We start from the raw sequence: 12,471 nt of genomic DNA, 5'->3' as shown, positions 1-12,471 counted from the left end.
AACATAAAATTCTGTACATTACATCTAAATACCTCCAAATAAGTAAGTACAGTATGAAAAAGACAAAAGGTAAGTGTGTTAAAAAAAAAAGCCTCAAAGATTTTAGTTGATTTAGCGCAAATCACTAGGTTCTTAAATACTCAATACAGTCTCCAAGTACATTTTAACGAAAAGATAATATTCTACAGAGTTGAAAGGTCATCAGACCATATCTAATATATTATATTCATTAAACAACCTTTAAAGAGGTGCATAGTCAAACCTACACCATTGAAAGGAAAATGATCAGGATGATAAAGGTACTTTAAATCCCTGGCATACGAAAAACAGCTGAAGGTACTGGCAGAAAAGAATCAGAAATTACACAAGACTGTCTTCAGACATCACTACTCCTTGGGAAAAAAAGGATTTCATCATCAAAAGTTTGAATGAGAACTAATGGGTAGGAGTTAAAGTGAGAGAGATTTCAGGTCAATGGAAACATCAAGATTTTAACAATTAAATGAAATGGGCAACCTTGGGGGTTAAAGTATCCCAAAATTAGAGCTAAATATCTCGGTAAATAAGTCTTTAAAAAAGTGACTTAAAGAGAGGGGCTGCTGAAATGACTTCCAAGAGTCCTAATGTATATAGTACAAGGGGAAAAACCAGCCAATCTGCATTCCACCATCATCTACTGTGTGCTCAGACTGTGAGGGGTGTGAAGAGGGTATTACGGCTTTTACCTAGGTTGAGAAGACAACACTAGCATGTATCAAATATAACCTGGTGCGATCATGACAGTATAGAATTCCATGCTGCATGGCAGGGTCAGACTGAATGAACATAGAAAAACAGAAAAAGAGCAGATTAACCGAAGAAGGTCTCACGGAAGTAGCCAGATGTGATGTGAGCACCGAACAGCAGAAGATGTGGCCAAGATAACAAGAGGGAAGTCACGAAATCCAGGGGAAGTATACAGACAGGTATGAGCATGTGTACTTCACAGCCACAAGTGGCCTGCCAGTTGTGGCAGAAGGGATGTGCTGGGAAAGATTAGACAGTTTGAGTGGGGACAGAACAAGAAGGGCCTTGAAAACCAGACTAAAAATTTCACACCATAAACAGAGTAAGCAAAGATCTATTCAGTTTTCAATCACTCAAGCAGCAGAATAAGAACAGTACCTACGGACAATGAGTTCAGCAACAGAATGCAGAATGAAAAGGGTAAGAGACTGAAAACAGGGAAATCAGGCAAGAAGTGAGAAAGGCCAGGACCAGGATGCTATCTGGGGTTAGAGGGAATGGAGGAAATACTTCCAAAAGTAAAGTCTATTGGACTATCACTTGCTTCAAAAGGGGAATAATAAATAAAGCAGAGATAAATCAGAAAAAGAGTCAAAGTTCTGTGTTTGCATAACTAGAAAACAGCAATGCTACTGACATGAAGCTGTAACTGTGAGGGAACAGAGAAAATTGGTTTTGGATACATTTCATGATGACTCTCAGGGCCTTCACTGAGACTTGACCCTGCAGGTACCATTTGTTGAGCTACCAGCAGAGATGAGACAGATAAACCATCTAGACACCTACTGGCTAGGTTAGGGGGAAGCCCCCCAGAGCTTTCTACTCATTCTGAGTTTATATCCAATCCTCACTGCCAGTCATCCTCTCAATGGAATGTTTCATCCAGGCCAGGCTGGAGCTAACTTATTTTTGTATAATGCAGAGTCCCAGTGAGAAATGTCCTTCTCCCTTTCTCCACATCCTTCTTACTCTTCAAGGTACACATCAAATCTCAGTTCTTTTATGATGCTTTTAAATCCACTCCAGCCCACGTATGGTCTTCTCTCTGGACTTGTATTAAATTTCTAGTACTCAACCACATTTTTTATTTTTCCAGCTATTAGCCAAACCTCCACAAAGTCACTGAAAGCCCAGTATTAGCATAGTAAACAGGACTAAACTAAAAGCAAGCACACTGCTAAAATTTTACTGAATGACCTAAGTCTATGAGGAACAGAAATAAATCCAAGTTTATTGTGCTCACCCCAAGTCATCAATAGGTCACTGAACTTATACAACATTGTGGCATAAGGTCCTTGGTAAGGGCTGATTTACATACAAACCTTCTACAAGCTGTCTCACCTACCACTTTACTAAGAAGATCAAGATGAGCCAACCCAGACTGACCTGACATTCCTCCTTCCTGCTTTTATGTTGTTCTAGGTCCTCATCCACATTCACCTTTTCGTAAGCCCCATCTTTCCGTCTGTACTGATTCCATCGAATCTTCTCCACCTACCTCTTCTTTTCATTTGATAAATATACCTCAACTGCCTTCCTTCCCTCTTTCTGCTCTGCTCACTTCTCAGCCAAACACAAACTCTCTCAACTCTCTCCACTTCTCTTTCAAGGTACCACCCTGTCTCTGTCCCTTCACTGCCAAAATGCATGAATCAGGAGTCTTCTCTTGCTGCCCTACCCACTCTGTAATCTGACTTATAGCTCAAACTTTACCTTGCTCTCTAAGAGTCAGGCCGATATCATTTTCCTTAGGAACCTTACTTTGATTTCCCCTTATCTGTAAGTATTCATTTCCTCCTTCCAACACCCCAGCATTTTATTTGTACCTTTTCTCTTGGAGCAGTTATTTTCCACCTAACAATATAGATATTTGTGTCCATATCTTATTTTCCCTATTGGAAAAGAAGCTCTTTGAGGGTGGTAACTGAATCTGATTTATCTTTACAATCCCATTGCCAGTCATAAGAGGGAGTTCATAAATCTTGGCTGAATGAACCTATAATATGTAATATAAATAGTGTAGCAGAGAATACAAACCACTGAGCTGGAAAGTAGAAGACCAAATGGTGTCACCACAGACATATTCTGACTCTGGACTCAGTCATCCAAGTGAAGGGGTAGGTAACGATGACGAAGATCCTTTCCAGTTCTAACATGATATGACCTAAATTACTGCCAACTAGCATAGAAAAACAAGGACCCAAATGCTCAGCCCCAAGTTACTGATTTCCTTTGGTCCAAAAAACAAGACATTTTCTTTTCCATTTTATTTCTGGAGAAAAAAGTATCCTAAATGGGGTATGTCACTTAATGCTGAACAATTGAGGAGGAGATGAAACAACGTACATCACATCTAAGACCATCCAATCCCTAAGCACAATCCCTGTGCGGTCACTTTCATACCATGTTAGGGTGGCTTCAGCAGCATCCTTCACCCTCATAGATGCAGGGTTTGGCTCCTTATCTCCTTTGTACTTGACCTCTTGCTCACTGTTCTTGGACTTGCTTCCTGAAATACCCAGTTCCACAATCTCCAGTACTTCCTTAAGACAGTCCTAGAAGCAGGGAAGGCAGATCAGTTTTCGTAATATACCTGTCTTATGAGAAGACAAGGAAATGTCAATAGTGATTGTGGTTTGGTGGTGGGGCTCTAGTTTCTTTCTCATTTTCTTTAATAGGTATATATTAATTTCATAATAATATAATAAACTTACCCCTCAATTTTTCTTTAAAGAACTAAATTTGAATGTTCAGAGATTTAGATAATGAATAATGATAAATTCAATTTGATTTTATCAGTCATAGTTCTGGTAAAATTACAATAGATTGTAAATTGTGAAAGCCAAGTGAAAGAGATGCAACATAATCCAGTTAAACCTGTATGGTTTAAAACACGTTAGATTATCCAAAGGGAAGTTCATCAGTTGACATTTTTAAAGCAATTTCTGGTATCATAACTTTAGAAGTCAAAATGAAAATGACTAAGATTTAATCAACAGTATTATTTTGTAAGACTATATAAAGCTCTCTATAATATCCAATAAGCCTAATATCCCTTCTTTTATTTATACTGTGAATTCTTTATCACTTCCTGCCTTCCCATAAAAAAAGTGTTACATGGAACAATGGTAGGTAAAGCAACCTAGGTATGTGTCTATTCGAAAAGAAAGAAATGTGTGTGAAAAAAATTTTTAGATACAAACAATCTTTATGAACAAGCAGTGCTCTAGGCCTGCAGCCTGGCTATTAACTGCCCTTCTTGGTTTGAGGATGGGTAACCAAAGTACCTACCAGCCATCTCAAGGCTACCATCCTTTCAAGAAAGAACATTCTTAATGGTACACAGATAAATTACTCAAAGACTTATCTTTCCAAAGAACTTCTCTATGGGTTAATTTGCAACCAACCAGAGTTGACCTTTGAATAACATGGGGGTTTGGGGTGCCAACTCAATACAGTCAAAAATTCATGTGTAAATTATAGTTGGCCCTTCAAATATGTGGTTCCTCCTTATGCACAGTTCCACATTCTCGGGTACACCAACCATGAAATCATTTAATCATGTAGTATTTACTATTTGAAAAATTTGCATATAAGTGGACCCACACAGTTCAAACCCATGTTATTAAAGGGTCAACTGTACAAGCACAATGACAGTTTTTGGGTTGTGTTCAACAGGACAAGTGTTCTACTGAGGCAATAACAAGTGTGTTCAGTTTAAAGCATGCAATGTTGTACTTAAATTTACATATTCTCTTTTAAAAGACATTTTCCCAACATATATATTTTTTTCTATTTACTGTCTTTTAAGATGTAATAAACTAACCTTTTCATCAAGCATATCAGGGTGCTCTGTCAGCCAGACACAGAGACACTGAAAAGCTGCCACTATCATGGAGTGCAGATCCCGGGAGTGGAGAGGAGCTGGCCGACTACACTGGTACACAATGTAGCTGCACACAGAACTGATGGCTCGCTTCCGGTCTCCTGAGTCAACCATCACCTTCACCTGAGCATATCCGTATGGAGAACAGTTAGCCAGGAATCACTGTACCTATTTCAAGTCTCTACACTGAGGCCCAGCCTTTCTGGAAATGTGACACACCACAGGAGGCCTTGCTTTTTAAAATTTACTAATATAGAGAAACATAATATTTCAGATGTACTGTCATCATACTCTATAAAAATAGGGCATTTTTCAAACCCTATAACAGTATTTCATTTTAGCATACTTCTTCATGCTCTAAAACCTAATTCCTGGGGTGCTCCTACTCATCACTGCCACAGATCACAAGAATAGCTGGCAATGGAACACGTGCACATTTTTCAAACCCCTTAACCTAACCCCACAGTGATGTTCTACGTGCTACAAAGTTCTGTATAGCTGCTGAGAGATATAATTAACATACAGTAAATTACACATATTTATAGCGTACAACTTGATAAATTTTGGCATAAGTATACACTTATGAACTATTGCCACAATCAAGATAGTGGATATATTCATCACCCCCCAAAAATCTCATGCACCTTTGCAATCCTTCCTCCCACTCCTTTCTGCCCCCTCCAGAGGTTTCTGCTGATCTGCTTTCTGTCACTATAGATTAACCTGAATTTCCTAAAATTGTATATAAATAAAATCATACAGTATTGTACCATTTTGGAGGGGGGGAATCTGGCTTCTTTTACTCGGCACAATTATTTTGAGATTTATCCAAATTTTTGTGTGTATCAATTGTTCATTCCTTTTTATTGCTGGGTAGCATTATATGGATTATACCACAATTAATTTATCCATTCACCCGCTAGACATTTCGGTTATTTCCAGCTTCTAAACATTACAAAAAAGCTGCTATAAACATTCAAGTACAAGTCTTCGTGTGGATTATGTTCTCTTATTTCCCACGAGTTAACTAATTAGATCATAGGATAGATAGATGTATATTTAATTTTTTAAGGACCTGCCAAGTTGTTTTCTAAAAATGGTTCCACCAGTTAACATTCCCTTTAACGGTTTCTGAGAGTTCTAGTTCACCTACATCCTTACCATTTTGTACGGTTGGTCTTTTCATTTTAACCATTCCAATAGGTATGGAGTGGTATCTCATTGTGGTTTTAATTGCATTTCCCTAATAAGTAATGATACTGAGCATCTTTTCACGTGCTTCTTTGCCATCAATACATTTTTTACATCTTTGGTAAAGTTTCTGTTCAATCTTTTGCTCATTTTAAAATCGGGTTGTTTGTTGTATTATTGAGGGCTTTTACTGTCATTGTACTATCTTTTCAAAAGACTGTATTAAAAGTATTTACAAAGCAAAATTCAGACTCCAGATCTAGGTGCAAAGAAGACCCTATTATGCATTGGGGACTGGCTAGATAATGGCAGGCAGCTCTGGGTTCCTAACCTTCTGTCCCAAGATGGAAACAGTGGATAATAACTCATCTTTAAGGTCCACAATACTCATGTGGTCTAAAAGGGGCTTCTTAGGACCAGTCTTACCACTTGGGTCCCAGGACAGCATGATCTCCACTTTGATGCCTGGCGTATCTAAGTAGTACGTAGCACAAGGCAGTACCAATATAGCAGTTAACAGGATCCCCACCGTGGATCATCACACTATCCACAAACTTCATGGAGTCAGCCCTCTGTCCTTGGAGTTTCCCTAACATCCATAACCTTGTAGGCCTTAGCCCCACTCTCCACAACGAACCACAGACTTCTTGAGGTCACCTTTTCAGCACAAAGCTCTACAGAGTCCTCAGGGAAGCCAAATTTCTTCAGAACTACACTGGTCAATTCCCAGATCTACTGGCTCTTCTCAACAAGAACATTCTGTATCCTGGAGGCCAAGGTAATGATTTCTGTCCTGGTTGGTATAATTCAGGACTCAATTCCAGAGCAGTTATCTTCAGTATGCCTCTGAGTGAGGAACTCGTTCAGTTAGTTCTCAAAAAGCCATCAACAACAAACGTCCTCTCCTTGGAAATTTTCACCATCATACTGCTGCTTCACACCACCAAAAGGAAAGGCTATTACTGAGTTTTGAGAATTTATTTTATATGATCTGGATACAAGTCCTTCATCACATGCATGCTTTGGGAAGATTTTCCTCCAATCTATGACTTGTCATCTCATTCTCTTAACAGTATTTTTTGAAGAATGGTGTAGTTTTTTAAAGACACTTTTTAATTTTAATGAAGTCCAATTTAATAGTTCGTTCTTCTGTGGTGTAATATCTAAGAAATCTTTGTACAATCCAAATCTTTGTACAATGAACAAAGATTTTCTCCCATGATTTCATCTGGAAGTTTTAGAGTTTAGGTTTTACATTTAGGTCTCAATTCAGTTTGAGGTAATTGTTGTACACAGTACAAAGTATAAAAGTTCTTGTTTTTGGGGGGGGTATATAAATATCTGATTGTTCCAGCACCATTTGTTGAAAAGACTATCCTTTCTCCTTTGAATTATCACTGCACCTCTGTCAAAAATCAGATGTCCATACATGTGTGGATCTGTCTACACTCCCTATACTAGTCTACTGATCTATTTCTCAAATCCTATTCTAATACCAGACTGTTTTGATCACCATAGCTTTAGAGCAAGTCTTGAAATCTGGCAGCATAAGCCCTTTATGATTTGTTAGACAGGTCTAGAGAGCTCTCCACCTAGGACTAATTATTCCTTACTACTGAGAGTGTACTGAAGGTCACAGGCAATAGTACCTTGCTCTCAAAAACAGTGAGGACCTGCATGTACCATGAATGGCTGATCTTACCTCCTGTATCAAAAACTTCTCAAACAAACAAACAAAAAAACTGCTCCTCACAAAACTATGGCCATTACATCTACCCCTGAGAATCTCCGAGGTAAGCTCTAAATGGTGGTGAGAACATCCTAGGTTTTCTTGCCTATTTTGTTTCTCATGACTCAAGTAAGTCATAGTCTCTGCTCACCTGTCTCCACATCTGTAAAATGAGGGTTTAAATTTAATCATCTAAGACAATATCACACTATTATGTATATCACCTTTGTGTTTACAAAGTGTTCTACATATTTCATTTCACTTCATCTTCACATCATCAGGTGTTATATACAAGATAATCCTGCCCATTTTACAGATAAGAAAATTCTGAGATGTTAGTGAAGATGCGGAGAAACTGGACCCCTCCTATATCACTGATGGAAGTGTAAAGTGATTCAGTTGCTGTGGAAAACAGTTTGGCAGCTCCTCAAAAAGTTAAATATAGAATTATCATATGACCCAGCAATTCCACTCCCAGGTAGATACCCAAAAGAATTGAAAATTGGTATTCAAACAAACACATGTATGTGCATGTTCACAGCAGCACTATGCACAGTAGCCAAAAGGGAAAAACAGCCCAAATGTGCATCACAGGAATGGACAAATTGGTACACAAATATGATGAAATATCATTCAACCATAAAATGGGATGACATTGTGACAAGTTCTACAACATAAATGAACCTCAAAAACACATTAAGTGAAAGAAGCCATACACAAAAGGTCACATGTTGTATGATTTAATTTATATGAAATATCCAGAATAGGTAAATACATAGAGACAGAGTGCAGACTGATGGTTGTTAGGGGTTAGGGGAAAGGGAGACTAGGAAGCAACTGCTTAAGGGGTATAAGGTTTCTTTTTGGGGTGATAAATGTTTTAGAACTAGATAGAAGTTGTGGTTGCACAACTTTGTGAAAGTACTAATAGGTAATGAATTGTTCACTTTAAAATGGTTAATTTTATGTTATGTGAATTTCACTTCAATAAAAAAAGAAAATACTTAGAGAAATGCAAATGGACACCCAGGTCAAAGGTTTCACAAAACTGAAATAAGAGCTATGAAAGAAATTTGAAAGTATAGCCAATTTTCACTTATCTCTGATAATGGAAGATGGAAGAGTCACAGGTAGTCCCAAATGATATATTTTAGGATTAGCTTTTCTTTTCTTTTCTTTTCTTTTCCTCTCTCTCTTTTTTTTTTTTTTTTTAACCAAATCTGTATTTGTTCATTAAAGTTAGATGATCTTATAATGGCACAAAATGTCATGTTGAAATTTAAGGGTCTTATAAGCAAACACTGTCAACAGGTATTCTAAAATTATGTGCAAATAAATAAATAGCCACAAGTATTGAAATGTTTCCTGAAATTTAACAGTAAAAATATCATTCATTCTCTTTGAACCAATTAAACAAAAAAGTAAAGATCATTTTGTAAAGTCTCACTTGAAGGCTCATTTTTGCACACTTTGAATATAACCAACACTGTAATACCCATACCAAGGGGTCAGGAGATACAGAAAAAAAGAGTCATAGTCCAAGGCTGTTGGGTTAAAATAAAGGGACTGTTCTTACCTTTGCCAGGCCAGAGAGGAGCTCTAGAGCTGCCAGTGATATGCTCATGTCTTGCCGCCACTGGGAGTTGAGTCTTTGGGTGACGAGATGAATGCTGCGAATCAGGAGCCCAGCAGCTGAATCTGTATTAAGAGCTAGGATATAACCCCAATGCCGCATCCCACAGGGAGGGAAAACAACTAAGTATTAGTAACAAGAAGCACAGCATTCCACCAGGCACAGACCACAGCAGCCACAGTGAGCATGACGGGCACCCACACAGTGCTATGTTCCCCGCCCCTCTGGCCTGAGCATCAAGCCTGACTGAACAACAGTGCACAGAGCACATACACTGGACCAGAGCAGCTTCTATGTCCCAGCTCAGGTACTTTCATACAGACAGCCACTGGGATTTGGCAGTTTCAATATCATTCTTTTAACAATGTAAATCTTAAAATTTCTAAACTAACTCACAGTTATAGTCTCAAAAAAAAAAACACCCCAAAACAATGAAAAGGCTATCAATTATTTCCTTGGAATTTTATAAAGGAAAGAATTCAGATTTCAGAATCTTCTCAGATGCTGGGAATTACCATAAAGAGTCTGTTATTTTAAGTTATTTTTAGGGCTTTAACCATCAAAAGTCACATGCAATGCCTTTTCAAATACATTTTAACATTGAATTCTCTAAGACAACTTTAATACTTCTAAGAAAATTAAATAACCAAGTTACTGTGTTTTTATTTAGCCTCCAATTCTATATTTAAAAGTAATAACTACTTAGTTAATAAATTAGGACAAATTAAATTGAATTTATATAGGAAGCTTTAGGGACATTATACCTGTCGATCCTATCAGAAAGAGGGCAGTGACAACAGAAAAAGGAATGATCATTAAAGAGAGACATTCATGCGACACTAACACAAATCTGGATTTCTTAGTAAAAAATATTTTACGACATTACAAGCAGAACTTACTAACACCAGTTCAAAATACTGAAACAAACAATAACCACTTCAAACATTTATATTAGAACACATATAATAATGTAAAACATTTCCTTAGTTTAAAAGTGTCTTAGTAGCATGAAAAATAAACAAATTTTCACCTGAAGCATACTCAAACCCATGAATATAATAAGATAGCAATTTAAATAACTTTTTAATAAATACAATATTTAAATGTGTTGAATATCCATATAGTGACCTCATGTATCTAACATGTTCAAGGATACTCATAGCAAACTTAAACCACTGAAACATGCCTGGACTCCCAGACTCATGAACTCTCCAGATGACTGAAAAATTAAACTCACATCTGAGGATCTAGATTTCATTCCAATCGAGTTGGATTAATATTCACAGATTCAATACACTATTAATATTTATGTATAAAAACATAAAGGTACCTACGAACTCACAGAACCCGTAAAGTAATTTGCCCAGGGTAAAGGACATTACTGAATAGGATGCTCTACTAGAAAATGTTTCCTTACTCTTTCTTATTCTTTGTGACTTGAAGAATCTAACCAGATATAGTAGGGTATATAGGCTTCAAACACAAAGACAGTCTCTTCTGGGTTCCCCATACACCATCACCCAGTTCTATCACACTGCACTAACTGATATACCGGCCAACTCTGCCATTAGACTCTGAGGCAGAACCTAAATCCTATTTGACTCTGTGTTACTAGAACCTGGTACAGAATCCAGAAATGTTTCCTAATCACCCATCATAATCATTTATAAAACCTAAGAAACCACCCAAAAATCTAATTGCTAAAAGCTAGATAGCTAAACTCGAAAGACTTGTTTTCTTTTTCTTAATGTTTTAGATAAATAGCCTCTCTGTTATACTTAAACACATAAATATCATGAACATTAAAGTCCTGTTTAAAATTTTTTGCTTGTTTGTTTTGTATACCTGGGCATTAAAACTTATTCTATAAACCTTGGGTATCAAGAAAACAAACATGGCTTACCATAGTCTCTTAGGAGAGCCTGAGCGGGTCTTTCACTATCAGGAGTCGTAGGCTCTGTGCTTCCACCACTTGCTGAACTGATACCACTGTTAGTGCGACTATGACTCTTCAAGTTATTTTCTCCACCACCCTGGTCAAACAAAAATGAATCAAATTATTCGACAGATACATCTATAGTTTACACGTATAGATAGAAGTCAATCATTAAAAGCCATGTTGATAAAATGAATATGCCAACTAAATGCCATAAACTGATACACAGTTAAAAACTGACAAAAGATTAAAACCGCTGTGGTGTTTCTGCACAAACACCATTTACTGCAGGGTATCAAGGGTCTGATAATGAGAGGTGCTCTTTCTGGGGTCTTTTTTGCTCCTGTTTAAAAAAGCCAGCCCAGAACCTTTTCCGTTTCACCAGGCTTCACTAGCTAGTGACTCTGGGTCCTTAAGGAAATACCCTAGTGCCTCTCAAGCAAAACTTCACAACAGGAATACAGTCTTAAAAAATAAATAAATAAAATTTTAAAAATAAACAAAGAAGCAGTAACTTTCAAATGTAGTTATGTCATAAAACAGATAATAAAAACTATGATTAGTATAAAGATTAACTCCTATATGTATAGGGGCTAATGAAGGTATCTGATAAGACTTCCCTCATTTTTCTCCCTACAAACACAATTCATTTTATACACATAAGGAGATTATTACTAGCCACCTAGTGGGACATGAACATACTTTCCTTAATATTATTTGATCAGCCATCCTATTTCCACCCAGCCCACCCTAGTTTACTCTATTAAACCCCCCACCCCCACCTCTACTCCAGGTATAGGGATCACATAACTTGAAGACAAGCAGTGGGCACTGGGAGTCTCTGGGATGTTTTTTTGATTTAGAAGCATTAGTGCTTCAGGGGGACCTTCAAACTTCAGTCTAGAGGGGATAGAAAGAGCTGATGAGACAGAAAAGAATAAACAAGATACTTGTTTACAGCCAGCACTAGATCTACTAGGGATATACAGAATTATGGAGAAGGGGCTTTTTCTGGATTATTCTAGCCAGTTCACCAACAGAGCAAAAGAAGTAAGAGCTTTAAGAAGACACTGTCCAGGAGTAAAGACAGTGTTTGGCTGGAATTTCTCTCATGCAGAATCTCTCAGGGAATTGATGAGGCACTGAAAGGTAAGAAATCTTAAAATAGATGATATTTTTAAAAGGATCATTCTGAATCAATGAGCTGAACTTACAAGCAAATGCCTTTAAAAATCACAAGGGCAGACATTTTGAAATATATTCACATAAAAACAGAAGCTGATATTCTCTGACAAATCATGTTTATGCTT

The 12,471-nt window shown here is 37.3% G+C and overlaps 1 protein-coding gene and 1 pseudogene across 2 annotated transcripts in view; both read right to left on the bottom strand.

Moving 5' to 3' along the window:
* The window catches only part of RALGAPB (Ral GTPase activating protein non-catalytic subunit beta), an 84,792-nt gene that overhangs the window by 29,068 nt on the left and 43,253 nt on the right, over positions 1 to 12,471 (bottom strand). The window contains exons 15-18 of one of the 2 annotated variants that reach the window (XM_006202548.4): positions 11,129 to 11,258; positions 9,169 to 9,290; positions 4,613 to 4,795; positions 3,190 to 3,341 (exon numbers count right to left, since the gene is read on the bottom strand). In XM_006202548.4, the coding sequence (XP_006202610.2) occupies positions 3,190 to 3,341; positions 4,613 to 4,795; positions 9,169 to 9,290; positions 11,129 to 11,258 (587 nt within the window). Of the gene's footprint in view, positions 1 to 3,189; positions 3,342 to 4,612; positions 4,796 to 9,168; positions 9,303 to 11,128; positions 11,259 to 12,471 lie in introns of both variants that reach the window. The other variant, XM_006202547.4, reaches the window with a different exon arrangement.
* Positions 6,162 to 6,789, bottom strand: LOC116284342 (small ribosomal subunit protein uS3-like; annotated as a pseudogene).

This window comes from Vicugna pacos, chromosome 19, assembly GCF_048564905.1.
Source record: "Vicugna pacos chromosome 19, VicPac4, whole genome shotgun sequence".
NCBI classification, from domain to species: domain Eukaryota; kingdom Metazoa; phylum Chordata; class Mammalia; order Artiodactyla; family Camelidae; genus Vicugna; species Vicugna pacos.
This window is presented reverse-complemented; position numbering and strand designations above follow the sequence as displayed.